The sequence below is a fragment of the Verticillium nonalfalfae genome (genome assembly GCF_003724135.2).
Source record: "Verticillium nonalfalfae strain VnAa140/NRRL 66861 chromosome Unknown scaffold_176, whole genome shotgun sequence".
Classification (NCBI taxonomy): domain Eukaryota; kingdom Fungi; phylum Ascomycota; class Sordariomycetes; order Glomerellales; family Plectosphaerellaceae; genus Verticillium; species Verticillium nonalfalfae.
The window spans coordinates 1-21,750 of NW_021167401.1; the positions used below are offsets into that span (position 1 = coordinate 1).

At 55.2% G+C, this 21,750-nt stretch overlaps 8 protein-coding genes across 8 annotated transcripts; 4 read left to right on the forward strand and 4 right to left on the reverse strand.

Annotated features, from left to right (window-relative positions):
* Nucleotides 1-137: 137 nt before the first annotated feature.
* On the reverse strand, nucleotides 138-4,513 carry D7B24_002883 (uncharacterized protein; the record flags this gene model as incomplete). The annotated part of the gene is made up of 3 exons (XM_028637080.1): nucleotides 138-3,161; nucleotides 3,220-3,283; nucleotides 3,348-4,513. 3 exons carry the CDS (start codon nucleotides 4,511-4,513, stop codon nucleotides 138-140), a joined length of 4,254 nt encoding a protein of 1,417 aa, XP_028490932.1.
* A 503-nt stretch (nucleotides 4,514-5,016) lies between these two features.
* D7B24_002884 (uncharacterized protein) lies at nucleotides 5,017-7,599 on the forward strand (the record flags this gene model as incomplete). Its single annotated transcript, XM_028637081.1, has 1 exon — nucleotides 5,017-7,599. One exon carries the CDS (start codon nucleotides 5,017-5,019, stop codon nucleotides 7,597-7,599), a length of 2,583 nt encoding a protein of 860 aa, XP_028490933.1.
* A 44-nt stretch (nucleotides 7,600-7,643) lies between these two features.
* D7B24_002885 (uncharacterized protein) lies at nucleotides 7,644-9,632 on the reverse strand (the record flags this gene model as incomplete). The annotated part of the gene is made up of 3 exons (XM_028637082.1): nucleotides 7,644-8,536; nucleotides 8,600-9,442; nucleotides 9,530-9,632. The coding sequence occupies 3 exons, from the start codon at nucleotides 9,630-9,632 to the stop codon at nucleotides 7,644-7,646; spliced, it is 1,839 nt and encodes a 612-aa protein (XP_028490934.1).
* A 562-nt stretch (nucleotides 9,633-10,194) lies between these two features.
* Nucleotides 10,195-11,001, forward strand: RIB7 (2,5-diamino-6-(ribosylamino)-4(3H)-pyrimidinone 5'-phosphate reductase; the record flags this gene model as incomplete). Its single annotated transcript, XM_028637083.1, has 1 exon — nucleotides 10,195-11,001. One exon carries the CDS (start codon nucleotides 10,195-10,197, stop codon nucleotides 10,999-11,001), a length of 807 nt encoding a protein of 268 aa, XP_028490935.1.
* A 595-nt stretch (nucleotides 11,002-11,596) lies between these two features.
* D7B24_002887 (uncharacterized protein) lies at nucleotides 11,597-12,577 on the forward strand (the record flags this gene model as incomplete). Its single annotated transcript, XM_028637084.1, has 1 exon — nucleotides 11,597-12,577. The coding sequence occupies one exon, from the start codon at nucleotides 11,597-11,599 to the stop codon at nucleotides 12,575-12,577; it is 981 nt and encodes a 326-aa protein (XP_028490936.1).
* Nucleotides 12,578-13,908: 1,331 nt separating this feature from the next.
* Nucleotides 13,909-16,255, reverse strand: D7B24_002888 (uncharacterized protein; the record flags this gene model as incomplete). The annotated part of the gene is made up of 6 exons (XM_028637085.1): nucleotides 13,909-14,027; nucleotides 14,082-14,783; nucleotides 15,028-15,097; nucleotides 15,154-15,974; nucleotides 16,032-16,126; nucleotides 16,194-16,255. The coding sequence occupies 6 exons, from the start codon at nucleotides 16,253-16,255 to the stop codon at nucleotides 13,909-13,911; spliced, it is 1,869 nt and encodes a 622-aa protein (XP_028490937.1).
* Nucleotides 16,256-17,062: 807 nt separating this feature from the next.
* On the reverse strand, nucleotides 17,063-17,901 carry D7B24_002889 (uncharacterized protein; the record flags this gene model as incomplete). Its single annotated transcript, XM_028637086.1, has 2 exons — nucleotides 17,063-17,576; nucleotides 17,747-17,901. The coding sequence occupies 2 exons, from the start codon at nucleotides 17,899-17,901 to the stop codon at nucleotides 17,063-17,065; spliced, it is 669 nt and encodes a 222-aa protein (XP_028490938.1).
* Nucleotides 17,902-18,763: 862 nt separating this feature from the next.
* D7B24_002890 (uncharacterized protein) lies at nucleotides 18,764-21,620 on the forward strand (the record flags this gene model as incomplete). Its single annotated transcript, XM_028637087.1, has 10 exons — nucleotides 18,764-18,887; nucleotides 18,952-18,997; nucleotides 19,075-19,129; nucleotides 19,190-19,453; nucleotides 19,501-19,516; nucleotides 19,575-19,660; nucleotides 20,253-20,315; nucleotides 20,382-20,875; nucleotides 21,022-21,313; nucleotides 21,384-21,620. The coding sequence occupies 10 exons, from the start codon at nucleotides 18,764-18,766 to the stop codon at nucleotides 21,618-21,620; spliced, it is 1,677 nt and encodes a 558-aa protein (XP_028490939.1).
* Between the last annotated feature and the right edge of the window lie 130 nt (nucleotides 21,621-21,750).

A 21,750-nucleotide genomic window follows, 5' to 3' on the forward strand; every position in this document is an offset into this window, starting at 1 on the left:
GGGGGGGGGAAGCTGCCTACTTGCCTTGATGCAAGTCAACAAAACAAAGCTGAGAATTCGTCATGAAATAAATTGGCGGTTGACCAGTTTGGATCTGCAGTGTTCCAACTAGGTACCTACAACGTGACTTCCTCTCGCTAATACTTGTCGGAAGTATCATCCTGCTCGTTCCTTCTCGGTGCTGGTCCGCTCTCGTTAGCCCGCTCTTGCGCCGCTTTCCAGGCCGCCTGAAAACCTTCGCCTCTCATATTGATCAGCAACCTCTCGTTCTCTTTGCTACTCTTCACGACCGACGAAGGACTCTTGTCATCACCGCCCTCAACTGGTCGGCGCACCCTCAGCACCCAGTAGCTCGTTCTGTCAGTTTCCTCTGCACTCGCCCCCGGTTCCTCTGGCATGGGCAGATGCAAGAAGCATACTGTAGCGATGATCGACTGTGCAGAAGTCGTGTTCGTCCGTCGATCCAGATAATCCACAGTGTATGGCACCTCGGTCATGGTCGGAAGGTCCCGAGGCGACCCTTGAGCCAGGAGAAACATGACTAAGCTGTCGTGATCGTGGGTGAAGGCCTGCACAGCGGCTGTCCGGCTCTTGTCGTCACGGAGCCTCACGTCCGCACCGCGCTGGACGAGCACCCTGGCAACATACATGTACCCACGCTGGGCCGCCCGATGGAGCGGCGTCTGTCCACGCGCCGACCGGGCATTGACGCAGGCTCCGGCGTCGATAAGGAGACTCACGACGTCCTCGCTGCCAGAGTCGGCAGCTCGGAACAGCAATGTGTCCAGGTACTCCTGCGTTTTGAGGTCTTCGGGAGTCTGCTCAAACGCTTCCGCGAACAGCCTTGGCCAGTTTCCCGAGCAGGCGTGTACCAGGAAATGGAAGGCAATGGGCATGGCATGGCGTACCAGCATCCTTCCGCCCCTGTCAGCAAGGAACTTGGCTGTACGAAGCCGCGCGACCCAGAGACCTTCCCAATGTCTGCTTGTGCGGGGGACATTTGTGCTGTAAGTGTCCGTATCGTAGCAAAAGTCCAGTGGCGACATGAGCTTCCCGTCCTCCGTATGTGCAAGGACGTTGATTTTCGCGCCTCGGTTGACGAGGGCCACAGCCACATCGTAGTTGCCATGAATGGCGGCTGTGTGTAGCGCCGTGTCACCGTAGTTGAGCCCCCGCATATCCAGCGCTTCGCTGGAGTGGAAATGATTGAAAAGGTAATTGAACAAGATTGTGTTCCCCCATCTCGCGGCATATGTAAGCGCTGTCAAGCCCAGTTCTTTACAAACAACAAAGTCCGGCTTGCGGTCGTGAAAGGGATGTTGCGGCTCAAGTAGATATCGGAGTCCAGCCAGAGACGTATCCTCGTTTACCAAGATCAGAAGGTGGAGGATGTTGACTTTGACCGACGCTGTTCCAGACGTGTTGACTTGAGCAGTCTCGAAGTTCGGGTCTGCTCCTCTTGCCAAAAGCTCCGTCGCGAACTCAAAGGCGCCACCAAGGACTGCCAGCATGAAGGGGGTAACATTACGGTACGATGTTACTCCATGCACATCTGGAATGTCGACTGACGCCGGATTGATCAAATCCAATAATCTCGAAAATATTCCAACCTCGGCACGGTGAGAGCTGGGGTATGTGAAGAGGAGAGGAGTCAGATCTGGCAAGGGGCCGTTTCCCTCATCGGCAGCCATCCCGTCCAGCAGGATCGACGCCGCATCCGGGCTGATGTGAGAGGCCTCGTCAATGAACATTGCGGCAAGATCCCATGACGAGACGGGCCTCATTTTGCAGCTCTGATACCACAATAAGTCGTCTACCATCGGTCCTCCACTCTGAAGGGCTTTGCGAAGTGGTCCAAGTACGTCGTTTTCGAGAAGCTTGGCTCTCTTTAGTTCCACCAAGGTGAGTTTGAGCGCATCCCCATAACAGTGACCATGCCTCATCATGTGGTAATGGCGCGGGAAGCAGCACATGGCGAAAGAGACCCAGTCCTCTGTAATTATATCAAGAGAGCCACCTATATTCTCACTCCGGGTAGGCCCGACAATCCGCGATGTGATGGGATGTTGAGCGTGCCGAGAAAAGAGCCTGATGGTTCGCCAGGCATTGTACCCCACAGCAAGATCAAAGGGACTCATGTACGTGCCGGGAGTGGTAGGGCAAGCTCCGTTCTTGAGCAAGGCCGAGATGACATCGTCCCTGCCTTCAACAACAGCCCAGAATAGGGGTGTGCCCTCGTACTGCTCCTGTCTGTAGACTTGGCCATCGCTGACATCTGTTCGCTTGGCAACGGCCTCGAGATCTGCGCCTTTACTAACCATGACGGAGATGAGTTCTTCCAGTAATCCTTGGTCATCGACATGGATAGCCCAATGACAGGCCCTCTGTCCCAGATTATTCGAAGCGTTAGGATCAGCTCCGTAACGAAGTAGTGCCAGTGCCAGGTGTGCATGCCCTGCGCGCATCGCCATCAGCAGCGGCGTGTTTCCATCAGCATCCTTCGCGTTTACATCAGGTTTCTCCAAGTCAAGGAATCCCTCGAAACCATCTCTGTCCACACCATACGCGCTGGCGAAATGCAGAATGCTTCCCTTCTTCCGGTTGAGGTATGTTCTTGATCGCTGGTCCTGAAACTTGGTTTTCTGACCCGGAGAAAGGCCCTCCTGCCAGCGCGGATGGATGACAGCTTCGAGGACCTCCTTGTCAAGTCGCATGGAAACCGCGCCCATGCCTTCTGGGAGAAAGCGACCCTTGAAGGCTTCCGTGGAAACGCGAGCAGCCTCTACATCAAGCTCGCACAGACTTTGTCTGGCACTGCTGGAGCCCATGGCAGTCGCGGCGGCCAAGAAGCCTCGCAAACGACTGGCTAGTTCTGGATCCTGCTCAAGCTTGGATCGTGCAGTGGCACAGAAAATGCGATAGATCACACCACGCGCGGCCTCTGACCCCAGCGTGGCCGCCTTCTCAAGCCAGTTCAGGGCCGCAGGAATGCTCCAGTAGCTCGTGAACCCATCTAGGCAGGCCAGTCCTAATTGGAAGCACATCCCAGCCTTTTCGAGCTGGGCCGCCTGACTCTCGTTGACCGCAGCTGTGAAACTACGGAAAAGACACTGCCGTACCTGTTCTGGCATATCGGTGAGTTTGGTGTATGTATTGATACTCTGCGTCACATCAGCCTATGCGCCCAATTTCTTCGTCCTGTGTAAGTAGATAACAGACCTTGTATTCCTTCAACATCAGAGGTGACTCTTTCGAAGCCGACTCATCCTGGTCTTCGTTTGCACTAGCCATGAAAGGTCAGTATGTAAATTCAAGCGTATTCCGTTAGTAGGATGTCGAGGACTGACCTGTAAAAGTCATCGACTGAAAGGGCTGATAACGCGGCGCCCAGGTCCCGCTGGTGGGTATCGAATCTTAATGTGTATCTGAAGGCTTTGCGCGGGCAGATCACGGACGTGAGGTAGAGCTCGAATTGCTCCAGCTCAGTCGAAATCTCCACGGCATGTCGAAAAAACTCGTGGTGGTCGGCGACAGACTTGACAGCATCGCTCTCGGTCACATCGCGCGTTTTTCGATCTTCTATTTCGTTGGCGGACAGGCCAGAAAAGGGGTTCCTACCTTCGAGGCACAACGTCCAGATCAGAAGGCCAAACGAGTAAATGTCGGCAGCATGCTGCTCCCAAGGCTCAATACTCTTGCGCCACTCCGGGGCAGTCCAGGGAGGGGTACCGCCTCTGTACTGGTAACCGCCCTCCAGAAGCTGGACGGCAGATCCGAAGTCTGCTAGCTTCGCTACGACGCCGCCATCCGGATGGTCGAAAACTAGAGCGTTGTCCAGCTTGAGGTCTCCGTGGACAATCCCCGACTTGTGCAGCGCGTCAAGTCCTTCCCCTAGACCTTTTCCCAGCCGAAGTCGCTCTGCCGGCGAGGTTGTGTTATCGCACAGGTAGTCTCGCAAGGTGCCATGGGATGCAAACTCGAGTAGTAACACCGGTACAATCTGACTGCGTTCTTCGACGGCACTCATCCTTGCCCACGAGAAGCCCAGTAGATCTACAACGTTGGGATGATCAAGAATCGGCTGGTGCGAGAGCGCTTGGATCTCCAGCTTGATGGCCTCGATGTTCTTGCGTGAAATGCCGCCGCCTTCCCGCGTAGGGTCGAGCCTGGGATACTTGGCCACTATCTGCCTGTTATGTCCGGGCTGATCTAGCTTTCGTACTTGAAAGAAGGCCCCCGTGTCGATGGGATGGCTGTTGACGCCATTGAACATGCCCGCTGTTGCATAGCTGATCTTTGAGGATCCCGGTAGAAGCTTGATGCTGTTGATGAGTTCGAGGAGCTCGGCGAGATCATCCTCAGAACTCTGTCTGTCACTTTCTTCGGGAGGCGTAGTGTCGATTTCGCGTTCCTCTGAGGAAAAGAAGTCGTCCTCTACAACGTCCTGTATCGCGAATTTCGAGCTGAACAAATCATCCAGGAAAGTAACCTGAGCTTCTTGCGCATCCTCCATGGTTAATGGAGGCTCAGTTCGAAAGTTGCTGTAGTTGTTGCTCCTGATAGAGTTCACACATTGGATTCCGAGTCGGCTCAGCAATAGTCATGACAATGAATACAGACTTCATCGATGGTCTTTGAACGACAAACAAAGACACCGCTGCAGCAGGCGATAATTGACGCGGAAACAGATCGCGTCTCAAACGGGGGCGCGCCGAGTATCCGAGCGAGTCCGCAGCTGAATGATCACACGGGCGATGAGTGCAAAGACGGGGGAGTATTGGACGCCACCAGTATCAGCACTCATGCAATGCAACGCCTGCCCAATGTGATGGTTTTTCAGCTTCGGGACCATCAACATAGCCTTGCAGTCACGTCTCTAGATGCATTTCAAAGTGGAAAATGTGCTCCATAGCTTGATACGATGCGACTTTTGCTAAGATGCCATCGTGGTGCATGTTCTTTCTGTGAAATAGCTCACTCAATTGAATCCCTGAGCATCACGACTCACTCTTGATAATGTCACAATCCATTTTCTTCCCGACGATTTTTGAGGCTGCAGCCAATGGAGATATCGACATCGTCAAAGACTGGATCGACCCACGCCGAAGAGAGCTACGACGAGACAAAGATGGCAACACAGCTTTACATTTCGCCTCAAGACACGGCCACGATGATATCGTTGAATTGCTCTTACAATCCGGATCAAGCCCGCACTCAAAGAATTCCAAAGGGGAGACCGCCCTGCATGAGGCGGCCAAGTCAAACTCCGTGAGCGTTGCCATAATGCTTGTGACGGCTGGTGTGTCCCCCGAAGTCGAGTCGAACGAAAAACAGACGGGTTTGGACGTGGCAGTAGCCTTTGGCAGCGTCATGACAGCTGCGTATCTTGTCGGGGCCTCTTCGTCTGGAACCATCTGGGCGGGCTTCAGGAAAGCCTTGCGATATGATGATCAGGCTGAAATAATGGATGTCTTCGAGGACTCGATCGACTTTTTGCTGGACGATGAAACTCGCGCAGGCAACTTCCTCCTGGTATCCGCATACCAGGGCGACGAAAAGGCAGCTCGGTATCTGCTCGACCATGGCGTGAGCCCCAACGATGCAATTGACCACAACGGCGCCACGCCACTGCATCTCGCCGCGTCCTTTGGACATGTCCACATTGCCAAGGACCTACTTGATGCCGGCGCCGAAGTGAACGTGAAAGACTCAATGGGCGGCGGCACGCCGCTCTTCGCGGCAATCCAAGGCCAGAAACTAGAGGTAGTCAAGGTCCTGCTCGATGCTGGCGCCACCACAGACATCGTCCTCCGCCAGAGGAGGCTTCGGCGAGATTTGGTTCACATAACAGCACAGGATGAGAGCCCAGAGATCCTGCAGCTTCTTTTCGACCTCGGGATGGACCCAAACACTCGGGATGAGGCGGGCGCCACGGCCGCAATGCACTCTGCCGGAAATGGTCACCTCGAGACGTTGAAGGTACTGCGTGCCGGGGGTTGTGACATATTCGCAGCATCAGAGGATGGAACGACACCTCTCATTCGTGCTGCTCTCGGCGGTCACACAGATGTCATATCCTGGCTCCTGGACCAAGGAGCAGACATACACGCCAGCGACGTTTACGAAGCGACGAGCCTGAAGGCTGCCATCCAGGGACGACATGTTGAAAGCGTCCAACTTTTATGCTCTCGTGGAGCCGAGGTGACTACCGGTCGCCTCAGGGAAGCCATCAGCCGTGGCAGCGCCGAGATCGTTAGCATCCTCGTCTCTCACGGTGCAAAGCTTTCTGGGACCCAACAGGATTGCGAGATTCTAGAGATGGTTGTGGGAACAAACAACGCCGCTCTTACGAGAGAGCTGGTGAAGCTCGGTCAATCCATCGACAAGCTCAACCCGAAGGACAAACTGGAGTTTCTCTTGGAAGTAACTCGTAAAGAATACGTAGACTGCGTCGAGGCGTTCCTGGAACAATGCGAGGACAGGAGCTTGGCAAATGAGGTCAGCCGTGTGACCCCTATCCACCTCGCCGCCGAGGTAGGCAACGTTACAATCTTCAATATGTTGGCCGAAGGGGGTTTCTCGCTACACAAAAGGACCCAGTACGGCCAGACCCCTCTTCACCTAGCCGCGCTGCAGGGACGCGCCGAGATCATCCGGGAGCTCCGTGGAGTCATCAGCACCGAGAACCAGGACGGCAACGGGAACACGCCGCTTCACTGGGCCTCATCCAAAGGCCACGAGACGGCAGTAAAAGAGCTGCTGAGGCAAGGCGCAAGCGTGCGCGCGAAGAACGATTATGGCATCACTCCGCTGCATCTGGCTTGCAGTGAAAAACACGTCACCGTCGCGCAGGCCTTGCTCGACGCCGGGGCGTCGCCTTCAACAATGTCTCTCAGTATGACAAATGCCTTGCACGTAGCGGTCCAGACGTCTGAAGACATCGTGCGGAAGCTTCTGGAAACCGGGAGGTGTGACATTAATACTATTCAGGCTCGTGGGAAAACGGCGCTTTTGCTGGCATCAAGCAAGTCCATCGCCGCGATGCTGCTATATCATGGCGCGGACGTTTCGGCATCGTCTTCGGACGGGTACAACGCGCTGTGCACGGCAGCGTTGGCTGGGAAGACGGAGTTGTTTGAGTATCTGTTCCCCAAGTTCGAAGAATGGCTCGTTCATGACGCGAACCAGATTACACTGTGGCGCCTGATATGCCGAGGAGGAAGCACAGATATCCTTAAGTTTCTGGAAACGACTCAGGTAGGTTTAAGAGATCTTGATTCGGAAGACCTACTATCTTTGCTGGCGGAAGCTTCTTCAAACCCCGAAGATTGTGTACTATCGAATGTCATCGAGGCTCTTCTCGACGTCGAGATGCTACAGGATCTCAATCTTGCTTCCCGGATTCTTCTGCTTGCTGTTGAGGCCGAATGCGTCGAGTCGACCAGGATTCTTGCGTCTTTAAAGGGGATACATGACGTGGCTTTCGTTGGTGGGCGGAGTCCTCTGGATAGAGCTAAGAAGGGCGACAACAGCGCTCTCGTTGAAGCGCTCATAGAAACAGGTGCAGGAGGAGGGGTTTCGAAGGCCAAGGAACCATGAAAATACGTAAATTGTCTCGCACAAAAGACAATTTATTACTTTATCTACTGTACGCCCCCTAATTCTCGCACGACCTTCCAGAAGAAGACCTCATGTATTTCCGAAGAATCATCATCATCATCATCGCCCTCTGCCTCCTTCCACATGTCGTCTTCGTCCAAACATTGCAACACGGCTCGCTGATACGCCTTGCCCATGAAGTGTGCTAGGTGACTCTCGCAGGCATTTCTGATGGTCCTCCTGAAGTCTTGTGCGTCTTGATTGTCCTTCTTGAAGTAGAATATGCTCTGCCATATGCCAATCTCGAACAAAACGAGACCCAGGGAGTAGATGTCATGGCGTTTCTTGTACCGCTTGTGTGCGTCAGCACGGAGCTCCGGGTGTTGATAGAGATCAAAATGACTGCCAAGCTGGCGGACGTCGATAGTTTCGGAAGTTTTGTCTGACGTTCGGCCCAGACCAAATCCTACAAGGACAGGATGAGAGATGCTCAGGCCGTCCGGACTGTGGAAAAACAGAATATTGTTACTATTGAAGCACTTATGCAACCAGCTGATGCTATGGAGCCTGAGAAGACCCTCTGCCAGTTGCTTGGCAAGGGAGTATCTCTCTTCGAGCGAAGGCAAGATCGGCATTCTGGGAGGCCGCTTTGGCGCGTTTGGGTGGCGAGGAAGTAGGCATAGTAAAGTCCTGGGCTGTTTAAACGGATCTGCTTGTTCGGGAGGTCGGTAGAGAATGAAGAATTTCGAGGCGCTGGCGCGGACATACCCCTCGCACGTGGGCAAGTATAAATTGCTCGGACGTGCGGCGGCCCTAAGAAGATGGCTGAGGCGACCGATCCGGGTGTTGAGGATCTCTAGTGAGTCTTGGTGCGAGATGGCGCTGAAGTCGACAATCTCAACAACCACTCGTGTGGCCTCTGACTCCATTCCTTGACCTGAGTTAAGCGAGGTTGTTAGCATATAAATGCATCCTATTAGATTCCATTCAAGTAACCTACCGGAATGAAGGCTCGTGAGGCGATACTCAATACTAGCTGAACTACTTCCACTGAGCTGCGGCAACCTTGTGACATCCAACGGCCCGGAGTCCGCCTTGATGTGACTGTTAAATTGCGGTCCTGTGTTAAGCTTGTCTCTCTTCATGTTACAAGAAGCGTATATATCTTGATACACTGTGCCGCTGATGCTTCGCGATGCATTCCCAACACGTTCGAGCGCTTGATGGTTGTTCAAATGACCCAAAACCCTGACTTGTGTCATCATGCCATGGGACAGCTGGTGCTGTATAGGCAAGATATCACGCAGGCCATCATTCCAGTATCTCAATTGTTGGACCAGGTCTTCGAGTTTGGCCATGTCGCTATCCTCGCCAAACAACCCCCAACTGAAGCGCAGCTTTCGGAGCCTTCCCGTCTCTTTGCCCAGACGCAACTTCAGCTTGCTCGACGCGGCAGTGGCTCGTTCAATGGCAGGCATGGAGCTCACTGACGAAGGGAGCGAGAGGAACTGCTGGCGTGCTGTGGTCTTTGCGATGATAGACGGCTGTGTTACTGAGAGGTCCGGCTGCAAACTGGTGCTGCCTGCCGCATCGGTGAGCTTGTCTGAGATTTGATTCTTCTCCAATAATAGCCTAGTCGCAGCCAAGACGTTCTGTATTTGTGCCACAATCTCGTGAGCCTTGGCTGCTGTTTGAAGCAGGTAATGTGAGCCTGTGTTGGACTGAGCCGACTGAGCCGCTTCGCTTGTCAGACCATCTCGGTCCTTAATTTCAAGATAGCCGCTTTGCTCAGCCCAGGTCTCGAAGCGAAAATATTCGAAGGAAATCTTCGCAGTAACACCTTCTGCAAGATGTCAGTGACTGCTGGGTAAACATACGGAGCCACGTTGCGAAAGACATAAAGGCAGCTTGGAACTAGCCGAGTACATACCGGCAGCATCGCCAAAGGACTGCATCGCAGCGACATGACGGTAGATGATGACGATCTGGCCGACCAGCGTGGTGACGTTGACCACCGTGCCGAACACATCCATATTCAGATCTCTGGGTTACGAAGCAAAGTGCCAGATTGGCTAGCGCAGAGAAGAGTGCGAAGGGAATGCACACTCTGCGATTCTGCTTGAAGACCAAATCACCGCGGCTCGCTCTGATTATATGCATGTCGTCTTCAGCCGCTCCAGGGCTGCATTGATCATGCGACGTCGGTGGTACATCTGAGATCAAGGCCGAGGCCACGAGGTACCTACTGAGGGGTATCTCAGCTCTATACCATCTATAAAAACAAAAAAAGAGGACAAGACAGGACGCACACTAGAGACCAGCGTCTCTAGGATTCGACGATTATGCCATACTTGCGTAAGGTTCTTAATCTTCAGGTGCTTTATCTGCCTCACATTAACGAATGCAACATCCATTGGCGCTGGGGTGGGACTGTGATCTGCGCCCCCACCATGTGGCACTCTGCAGGGTCTTGCTTGACACAGGGTCGTCCTTCATGCTGCATGGTGTCCTCCTCCTTCTACCCAGCCGCGAGCCTGCGTCGACTTCAATATTCACCCGGCGACCTGTTCTTCCACTTTGATCCTGCCCCTCACCATGGCTGAACGCCTCCGATTCCCCGCTGCCGATGCGGCTAGGCTCGAAGCACAGCTGCCCTCGAAGCAGGCAATCGCACTAGCGACATCAGAATCACGTCCCTTCGTGACGCTCACCTTTGCCACGTCACTCGACTCGTCGCTGTCGCTGGCACCGGGCACGCGCACGCGGCTTTCAGGGTCCGAGTCCAAAGCCATGACGCACTACCTGCGCAGCCGCCACGATGCCATCTGCGTGGGTGTCGGCACCGTCGTCGCCGATGACCCGGCGCTCAACTGCCGCATCGAGGGCGTCGGCCTCAAGAAGCAGCCGCGTCCTATAATTATCGACCCGAGCTGCCGGTGGGAGGTGTCAGCGCGGAGCAAGGTGCTCGAGGTCGCGCGAGCGGGCCTGGGACTCGCGCCGTACGTCATCACCTCGAGATGGGACGTCGACCCTGCAAGACGGGGGTTGCTCGAGCAGCACGGCGGCAAGTTCATCACGGTGCAGATGGACGCGGCGGGCAGCGGTCGGTTTGCGTGGCGGGATATCCTGGCGGCGCTTCACCGCGAGGGCCTAGGCAGCGTCATGATTGAGGGCGGCGGCCAGGTCATTAACTCGCTGTTAGCACCTACCAGTCACCATTTGGTCGACTCTGTCATTGTAACCATCGCGCCGACGTGGTTGGGCCAGGGAGGTGTAGTCGTCTCTCCTGAGCGAGTCGAGCAAAATGGCACTGCCATTTCGGCGGCGAGACTGTCTCACGTCTCATGGCATCCTTTTGGAGAGGATGTAGTGCTGTGCGGAAGGCTCGGACCTCAACAGTAGGGAGGGAGGCTTCTCCTGGCTCGGAGCTGTGCATCGGTAGGAATGTCATGTCAAAAGCGTAGCCTTGGCAGCCAGCCAGCAGAGCCTTCTCTTCTTCTAAAGATCTTCCAAGGCCCAATTGCCAATCGCGCCATCCATCCGTTGGTGCTTGCTGCTACGCGGTTTGGGGTCGTCCTTGCCTAGACTTACAGCAAGTACCTCGGGGCCAGGCCAGACGCGCCTGCCCAAGGTAGGCAGGTAGGAGGAGGTGGGTACCGTGAACAGGTAGGGCAGGAGGCAGGTTAGCAGGCAGGAACAGCTCCAGCTCGAACCCCGCAGTGCAATGCACTAACGCCGCTTCCCGGTACCTGACTTGCTACTGCCCCTCCCTCATCGTCACCGGACCCCTCCGTCCTCCGCCTTGCACCTTGGACGGCCTAATTCATAATTTTTCTTCCAACTCCGGCAGCTGTACACAACCATTATTGCGACTTTCTCTTCTCGAGTTCTCTCCTTCTTCCCTTCGCTCTCCTTGCCAACCTTGTCTTATACTTGCGAAACAGAACCACAATACCTCGCGCAGCCCGAATACTCGCCCCCCTCCCAAACTTCCGCCATGGCGTCCTCAACCTTGCCCAAGATTACCGTTCTCGGTTCCCTCAACATCGACCTTACCTCCTACGTCCCCCATCACCCTCTTCCCGGCGAGACGATGACCTCCAACGCCTTCGCCGTTTCGCCCGGTGGGAAGGGCGCCAACCAGGCCGTCGCCTGTGCGAAGCTCTCGCGGGCCCGCGATCACGCCACCAACTCGGAGTCCACCGCCGCCATCGTGTCCATGGCTGGCGCTGTTGGTGACGACTCCCACGGTTCCCTCCTTCTCTCAAACCTTGCCGCCCACGGCATCGACACGTCCCAGATCACGAAAGACACGGCCGCCACCGGCACGGCCATCATCATTGTCGACGAGCCCACGGGCCAGAACCGCATCATTCTGTCCCCCGGCGCCAACCACGCCCCCGCCATCACCTCCCTCTCCGCCCTCCCCCAGACCACGCCCCCGGACCTGCTCGTGATGCAGCTCGAGATTCCTCTGCCTACAGTCCTCGCTGCCCTCCAGACCGCCAAGACGGCTGGCGTCCCTGTCCTCCTCAACCCAGCCCCGGCCCAACCCCTCCCCGCTGAAGCCTACGACGGCCTCGCCCACCTCGTCGTCAACGAAACAGAGGCGTCCATCCTCTCCCGCCTCCCCGAGTCCGAGCTCGACACTCCCGAAGGCTGCAACCGTGTCGCCAAGTGGTTCCTCGACCAGAACGTCAAGAACGTCATCATCACCCTCGGTGGTCGCGGTGTCTTCTACGCCAACGCCACCGGCAGCCACGCCCTCGTCCCCGCCGAGAAGGCCACAGTCGTCGACACCACCGCCGCCGGCGACACCTTTGTCGGCTCGTACTGTGTCGACGTCGTGCGCGCTGCCAAGGAGGGCGCGCCCTTTGACATTGAGCAAGCCATTCGCAGCGCCAACCACGCCGCGGCCAAGACGGTCGAGAGAAAGGGCGCGCAAGACTCCATTCCCTGGAGGGATGAGGTGCTCTAATAGGGTGCGTGCACGTTGATGTTTTTTATACAAAATTGTTCAGGATGAAAACAATGGAACGAGGAACGTAAATCAAGTGTGAACTTTAGATATGGGTCATAGTCATGATGGATGGCCAGGATTGGCATTTCCAGGTTGATCGAAAAAAGAGGCAGGGATTCCGCTTACGAGCACCCATCGGCGCCAGGTAGTCAGGCTCAAGGAAAACATAACGCAAGATTTATCCATTCAATTTTATTGATGAGGTCTCTCATCCAAGGGCATGGTTACCAGAAGTGGCTATGCTCGTTCGCCAACCTGCCATGGCACCAGGCGTACCTTGCCAAAGCACTGTAGACATCACCACCAGTTCGACCAGTTCCACCGCCCACCGTCATTTCTCCCTCTTTCGCTGCCCCTTCTCGCCAGCGTCTGCCCTCCTTTGCGGGCCCTCACGCCCTTCGCTGACTCCCGACAACTCTGGTTTTCCGCATAACCTCCTGCAGACGAGGCTGAAGCCAAAATCGCACTTGGTGAACTTGTCGCAACAGTGTTGCCAGCCGTCGACGCCCGATTTCGAAGGGTCAGATCCGAAGGCCACGCAGCATTGGCCGACGAGTCCTGTTCCCCGCCGGCCAACTGCGCATCACCATCAGTGTCCTCCCTGGACGACCTGCGCACATTGGGCGACAAGACTCGCGTCTGCTCCGGCCGTCTGCCGGGCGCGTTGTTCGTCAAGCTGGTTTCGCGACGTGGGATCCGCATTTGGACAGGCGGTGCCGTCTTTCGTCCGTCACACAACTCGTCCGGTGTGCTCGGGCTGCGTCTACCGTCAGGAAGACACCCAATTTGGATGCTGCACTGTCTACGAGGGTCGGAGCACCGTCTCGCTGCACGGCAAGTGAGCATGCGATTGATGGCATGGGCGGCGCGGTCTGGCGGCCAGTTGGCCGTGATAATGTTAAAGAGGGGGTTTGGGGTCAGAACCGGGTGCGAACTCCACGACGAGCGATGGGCAGGGCGCTTCAGCGAAGCCGTCGCCGTGGTTCCCATGCGGGTGTGAACAGACGTGATACCTGTCCTGTCAAACGATGCTGACAAGCGAGAATGTTGGGGGAAAGCCGTATGGGCGTATGTGAGATTGATTGAGAGGTGGTCCCTTACGGAGCTGTCGAGGTGAAACTCGAGGTCATCCATGAGATCATCTGATTGCTGACGAGAAGCAGACATTGAAGATGCTATGCTCGCGGGCTGTGACTTGAGGCGTATGTGGGCGAGAATGAGAATAGTTGAGCCAGCATAAAGTGTTCTACAGTAGAGAATTAGCATAGCCTCTCTACCAAGACTTGCTATCAGAGAAGGGTGACGTGCGTTGGTATGGGGTCGTCTTGTAAAAGCTCAGTGACGAATGCTCCCCTGAGCGGCTGTATGTTGATGCGAATATCGAATAGTAGGCCGTAACGGAAGGGATCTATCTGCGTGAGATATCCATGCCAAGTATTGAACACGAGATGGTGATACCTACCTGGGAGGGCAATGCCTTCGCAGCCCACATATTGAGAAAATGCAGGCTGTGAGTTCGACGACTGGCGAACTTGGCCGGTGATCTCGATCGCAGTCCACAGCACGTCACCGCTGTTATCCCATTTCCGAGCCTCGGGTGTAATCGATATATGCGGCACGAGCACATGAGCATCTTGATAGATGGGCGCATGATACGCATTGCTATATTCCATGGGACATGGAGATTGCGAAACACTTTCATTCTTGTCGTAGGAAGAATGATGCGCTGGGGAAAGGTATCCGTCCATCCCATCGGGGAGCACTGAATCCGGCATTTCTTTGATGGGCGAGGGGTACTTCAGACTTGACATGCCGCCGTTGGAATGAATCTTGGAAGAGATTTGTTCTCTCGTGTGCGGAAGCATCATGTAAGAACGCTCTGGCCGAAGAGCTCGAATTGGAGGGCTCGAAGAGTAGGACGACGTGAAAACGGATTGCCGCTTCTTCCTCACGGTCAGAGGACGATCCCAGCCCGGTAGCCCGGGAGCGCTTCCAATGCTCTCCTCAGTCTGCCCGCTGGTTCGCCGGGAGCGCGTGCTGCCATACTCGCTGGTGGCATCGCTCCCTCGAATCCGTCTTGACTGGCGCTTGATCACTCGAAGCGGCGCCGGCTCATTCGAGGTGGAAGTAGGGTCGAGATCATGACCTTCCATGCTTGCTTGGCCTAATTGCTGCCCTTAAGAAAGATGAAAAACGTGATACGGGGGCCTGCTCAAATGTCAGGAGGGCTGCTCTGAGCTCGTGTTGTCAATGTTTCTGATGTTAGCATGACATTCAAGTCGGGTTGCCGACCCCATACAGAGACAACGCAAACTTCATTGGCTAGGTACCTACCTAGGTAGGCAGGTAGTGATTCAAGTACAAGTAGGTGCTGCCCGGAGGGCGGGTATTAAAATTTCAGGCAGTACTTCCCAAGGTGCGCAGCAAGTTGTCCTTGACGACCCCAACGTCATTTTCTTCCATCGACAGAAAGTGAATCTGGAAAGCACGTTAGCGCTCTTGCCTGCAACTTCTCGTGGAGCGTCATTACTTACTAAATCATCTCCGGCAGCTGCTCCGCCGTACAAGACCGGCTCAGAAAGCGAAGCAGCGATCCCTTTCTTGACCCTGTCCTCCCAAACACCAGCCCAATTCCACTGCCCCGGGTCTCTTGATGACATGGTCGGTGCCGGCGGTGGCACAGCTGCAGCAGCGGTCTCTGCTCCTTCTTTAGCCGGCGGTTCCTCCTTTTCGTAACCCTTCTCGGCCCCTTCTGCTTCAGGCTCAGCCTCTGTGTTTTCGCCGTCTACCTTGGGCACAGAAGCATTGGCAGGGGGAGCGGCGCTGTCGCTCAGCTTTACCCTCTGCCGCTGACGAGTACGCCACGCGTGCCAGGCACCAGGGTTCCCCGCAGCCTCCAGCGGTACTGAGTCAAGCACAGCTTCATCGTCGAACGTGCTGCGAATGTACTGCAGGACCTCGTAGGTTGATATGCTGCTGCCACTCGCAGTAGTGGGGCCTGCAGTGGCTCTTGAGTCTGGGGTCGTAATGGCGCTGCTGCTGCCACCCTTGGCCGGCGTGGCTGGAGGCTGCTGCCCGCCGCTGACCTTTCTAGCGTGGGCGGTGTTGCTACGGCCCCTCCTCCCGAACCAGCCGGGAAAGCCGTGGCGGAGCGAGAAGCCCCCGGGCGGGAGGCGTTCGTCGTCGGTGGCACTGACGGTTCCATTGTCCTGAATGTCGGTTGTGTACATGTAGGTGGTGAGAGGAGCAATGAGTGGATGGAACATGTCTGAGGAGAATGTGACAAGGGGTGGCAGGCGTGGATAAGTGTCTGGAAAAGAAATCTGAAATCGTAGGATGGCGTTTTCATAGGGTCCTGGTATGTGGTCAGACGTGGCTGTCCGGGGGCTCAGGGATCGCATCGATGGCGCACCTCTCCTGATGAACATGGCACCAGACCATAATGTGACTTCGCCCGGTGTGAGACTGACAAAGATGCCTTCCGGGCACGCCTGTTTGAGGCCGGAGCTGATGTGAGGTCAGCCTCAAGCTCGCTTCAGGGGCTCGTCTGGGCAATTGGAGAGAGTACACGTACAATTCAGCCAGAAGGTGTTGCCGTTTTAGCGACGGCAAGCCGCTGAGATTGATCGATGGCATGCTTTCAAGTTTCAAGACATCAATGAGGCTCTCACATCGCTCGTCGTATCAGAGCACGAGGGGGTTCAAAGGAACACGATAAGAGAAGTGTTGTTGGCTGCAGTTTAGACACAATCGACCTGAGATCAGGTCTGTAGGCTTCAGGTACCTGACCCAGGAATGCATGGGCGGTGAAACCTGGCGGTGAATTTCTGCCGCCTCTGTTATCGCTATCACAATGCAAAATGACGTGGCGGGGTTGTGCACAGTGCATGCTTTCGAGAGGCGGGGTAGTCGATGGACTGACGAGTCCTGGCAACCTCCACCCCCTGGTGAGGTGGGCTCGGATCCGAGTGGCCCTAGGCGGAGCAAGCGGTCAACACCCAGGATTATTGGTACTTGACGGACAAGTACCGCTGAATACCAGGATTTCTCCATGTGGTCATCAACTGGTACACTATTGAAGTGACCTGTCGCAAGTGTGACCGCCGTGAACTGCTTGCCTCGACTGTGAACATGGGAAATCCCCAGGCAGATCATTGGCGATGGAGCATTTCATCTCGTTAAAATCAGCCTCCGTATTCGTCAAGTTGCGTTGATCCATGGGCTTGACTGGCCCAGTCAGGCGGTGGTATGTGTTTCAGGGCTATAAGATAAATCCGGCATCTCCTGTTCATCCGGCACGCCTCGCTCCTGGACGACAGCTACTCACGACGGCTGCAACATGCCGCTTCTAGCCCATCAAGAACGCCATGTTTCCAAAGGATCAGACCCCCCTTCTTTCTCTTTTGCCTCCACTGGCAAGCCGTGCTGGATCCTGTTCTCGCTTTACGCGCCCAGGCGGTTCTCGATCTTGGTCCTCTCGTTCTTCTTGATCTCGGCGATCTCCTCCTTGGTCGCGTCGAACCGCGCCGTGACCTGGTTGAAGGGGTTCTCGGGGCTCTTCTCAAACTCCTTGCGCACCTTATCCTTTTTCTGATTGAGCCGCAAGCCCTGACCGCTGCCGTCGCTCTCCATCTCCTGCAGCCTCCGCTCCTCGAAGGCGGCGTACGCAGCCTTGAAGCGCCTCTCGGGGTGCTTGTCAATCTTGCCGCTGTCAGTCTTGCCCGTGAGCGACAAGGCATCAAGCGCATTGTCAATGCCCGAAGCGTTGAGCGTTGCGGCCTTGCTGCTGCTGTCGCCGTCGAGCTGTGAGAGATCCAGCCCGCGCGTCTTCTTCGTGGCCGTCTTGTTGTTCTTGGGTGTGTTGCGACCGGGGGTGTTGGCCTCCTCCTCCTTCAGTGCCGCCTCGCGCTCGGCCTTCTTTCGTGCAGCCTCGGCCTTCTTCGCCGCTTCGGCTTCCCTGTGCGGTTTACAAGTATCAGCGCCTGGTGGCATCAAAGGTGACAGAGCTCATCGCTACCACCCACTCGGTCACGGCTCGAGCTGGGCTTTGGGCGAGCCGTTGTGGCGGTCACGGTGGCGACCTGGTCCCCTGGGGCATTACCAGGGACCCTGGAGGGTTCTGCTTACTTCTTGGAGCCATCCTTGCCGCCCTTTGCCCATTCGGCATCCTCGATGGCAGCCTTCTTCGCGTTGCTGGCAGCATCCTTGGCTGCGGCGGCTTCGGCTTTACGGGCGTTGCCCGCAACCTTCTTGCTGTTCTCGGCGCCCTTCTTCCCGGCCATGGTTGCGGTCGTCGATAGTAGATCGTCTGACGATGTGATGAGACCAGTCGGCAGAAATTCAACGCTGGGGACTTGTCGTCAGAAAATGTCGTGTCCTCTAAGCCTAGGTTTGCTTGAACTGTTGTTCAGGAAGAGTCACGCCGGAGCAGTCGTGTGGGTTCTGAACAAATCATAGCGAGCTCCTCAAATGGCAGACGGCCTCTCTGGTTGGGCTGCTGTCACACCTAGTGGAGACTGTGTATGGACAATGCGCCGCACTGTCTTTGCCCCTCTAAATGCTCTATTGAAATGGCAGTCGCCGCCGACGTCAGGCTTGGCCACGAGGGAAAGCAGAAAGAAAGAAAGCATTGTGCCGCTGTGGAGATAATCCGGAGTCTCGCATTTCGCTTTCGAAAACACAACTTACTCGCCTCTGAAACGTAAGAAAATGGTGAAAAGTTCCACATCACACTACTAACGTTGGGTCCGCCTCGCTACATACAGTCGAAGCCCCGAGTTGATGGATGACCATGACGTGAGAGAAAGGGTTGAAAAATTGTATCGTCATGGCTTGAAGTCACGCCGTCTTCCCGAGACAACAAGAGGCTAAAGTTGGCAGCCTCAGGAGTTCACTCTTCGTGATGGCGCAGCCTCTCGGCAAGTTTAGTGGCAGGCATTGCCGGATCGGGCATGTCGGGCCCGAGGTTTGGCGTGTAAGGCCCAAGCTCACTCAACTCATCATATTGATCTTCACATCGACCGTCGCGAACTCGAACGTTTCTCTTCCAGTAACCTGATAACCATCCTGTCAATATCTCAAGACTGGTGAACGCCAAACTGATCCATTGAGTTGTCCTCCGAGAACGTCCTCGTCGTCAACAGTATGGTCTCACAGACCGACGCCGAGTCCGACCAGATGACCCCGCGACAGATGGTAACCCTCGGCTTTGGAAAGCAAAACCACAAATCATGCGACGCGTGCCGTATACGCAAAGTCCGATGTCCCGGTATACACTATCCTCATAATGGGCGGAGCTTCCTCGTGGTGAACCATGACCTTGTTGACTCCAGCACAGGCCCGGCCAAGCCGGATTTCGGACCTTGCGCGACCTGCGTTGTACGTGTGAACCCAGGTTTCCGATCCCTCCGTCGGTAGTTCAATGCACGTCTGCTCACAAGTGCTACTCAATACAGCGGCGGGATAAACCCTGTCATTTCAGCTCGAAGAAGCTTGCTCGGCGAAAGAATGGTATGCGGACCGTCACCTCGTGCAGCTTGCCACTGTTGCTTCACTTTCGGCTAACCACAGATAGTGTCGGAGCAATTCTTGTCCCCTAAGCCAACACCAAAGTCAAAATCAAGCACACCAGGAATTGACATCAATGAGGCAAATCCAGCTGCCATATCATCCCTGCAGCCAGATTTCTTCTCAGAAGATCCAGTGTCAAACACTCCCTCATCAGAAGCCAACAAGCAGCATCAACTGCCCGTTTTGCACGTTGACAGCTTGCTCACCCGCTCCAGCAAAGCCAGTCCATCCGAAGCGGGCGATGAGACTCCACCATTCATAAGGGTACGTTCCATGCACGGAAACTCCCCAAGGTTGCTAACATCTCGCAGGGAAATGGCATTTTTGGTAAGCTCATCTCGAGCATTTGCCGCGTTTTCAGTCGGCTAACAAACATGACCGCCAGCCGGCGATCACTCTCTTACATTCTTTTCCGAAACCAGACTGCAGTCTCTTGCTTCATGCTTGCGGAACAATAAAGTCAATGAACTGGTAGGTCGGATTTCGGGTATCATACAGACGAAAGTGCACCGCCCGCCTCCGGCTCCCAATGCTTGGCTTGCCAGGCACAAACAGCCACTTAAACCGTTCACAAACAGAGCCGCCGCTACGAAGTACATTCGACGTATACTTGCCCCATACCCCAAGGCGGGCAAGATAAACACGCTGACATGTGATAGTTTATTTTGAATGTGTCCATCCCTTGTACCCATTTCTGGATCGCGAGGCATTCGAGCGCACTTTCGCAAACCCAGACTTCTTCGAGATTGTCAACCAGAGTAAGGCTTGGTCATGCTTGTACCATTCGGTTCTAGCAATGGGATGCCAATGCGATGGTGGGGGCAGTTTTGAGCCCGGCGTCGGAGACGCTTGGAACCTATTTTTCGTTGCGCTGAGCCTGTTGCCCGATCTTATGCTTCAGCCGGACTCTCTCCTAGTTCTACAAGCCATGGCTGCCATGGCAATTCAATGCTCGGGTATTTCATGCGTGATGCTGGAGCATGTCGTTACGTCGGAGGCTGCGAGGCGGGCACAAAACTTATCAACCAGCAACTTATCGGGTCCGAGGGCGAAAGCGTACCAGAGAACCTTCTGGTGTCTGTATGCCATTGAGAAGACATCTAGCTTCTACTTTGGAAGAAGTTCAGTGAGTTTGAGACTGTCCCGGTCACGATTATGTGGTGTTTCCTGGTGGCAGTACTGACTTCTGCAGGCCTTTATCGACGGCGACATATCGTGTCCCATCCCCCATGTCCCCGAATCAGTCTTCGGCGACTTTGACTGGTTTTTATCAATCATACGCCATGCGCGAATCATATCACAAACATACTCCTCACTCTTTTCGGTCGCCGTTGCCAACAAACCAAACGCGTATTACATGGACATCATTGGTCAACTGAATCAGAAGCACGACGACTGGCGCATGTCAATACCTGACACTGGGTTTCGGCCTGGCGGACTTAAACCGCCCTCAAGCATTCACTGCGGCGTTGAAAGAGAGGCAGCAGTCATGATTCACTACTACCACGATGGTCTGCAACTCACCTTGGCCCGGGCTACGCTGCACCGGCTGTCCCGGTTGTCCAGGGCAGACGACCCTCTCATCGCCGCGCAGCAGAAAGCCACCATGGAGGCAGTTCTCAGCGCTTCACGTTCCGTCCTTGAGAGAACTGTCTTGGTCAACGTCGATTCTCACACTAGTATATGGTGAGACTCGCCTCCTGTTTGGGGAAACTTGCAAAGACGACTCCAATGCACGCATGCTGACGACGTCGACTCTTGTCACCATGCAGGATCCTCGCAGGTATACCTATCATAGGGCTTTTCGTGGTCTTTGATTTCGTCATTCACAGTCCGCTCCACGTCAACACGCCATCCCACTTGGCCTTGCTCGACATGGCTGGAGGTCATTTCAGCCGCATCGAATACCGCAGCCAGGGATACCTACCCGGATCTCTCATCTCTGAGTTTGCGCACATCGCGCGCGAGTACGTCAACGACGCCCATCTAAAGCAGGAGGCCAGAGCAACGCAGGCCCAGACGTTACCGGACATTATCAATGTACCGCAGCCACAACAAGGGGCTGCACAGGTCCAAGCCATGGCAAACGCTCCCAAGGTAGGGCCGAAGGAGAGCATCCCGTCCGTAAGTATAGCAATGCGTTTTCGGGCACTGGCATTCGATAATGGGAAAGCTGACTTTCTGCGGAAAAAAGGACGTGGGTAATGTTGCTTCAGCCGAGCTGCCTGATTTCAGCATGGCATTCAACGGGTTCCCTGACTACACGCCATCGAACGCGACGATGGGCACAGACGTCATGGGCATCTTTAATTACTATCTCCCCGAACTGGATCCGATGTTCTCTCAGGGTCTGGATGAAGAGTATGCTTTCAGTCAGGAGCTGTCAACTGGCATCCCAATGGATGAAAGCATGGGCACGACAAGGATATAGAGCGGAGAGCTGACTAGCAACATCTCGAATGAGGCACGCACATCACAGCTGTCCGGCGGGACTAATCACGACGTGCCTCGTCTCATCTCTACAAAGACATCGAGGAACATACTGATATGCAAGTCTACAA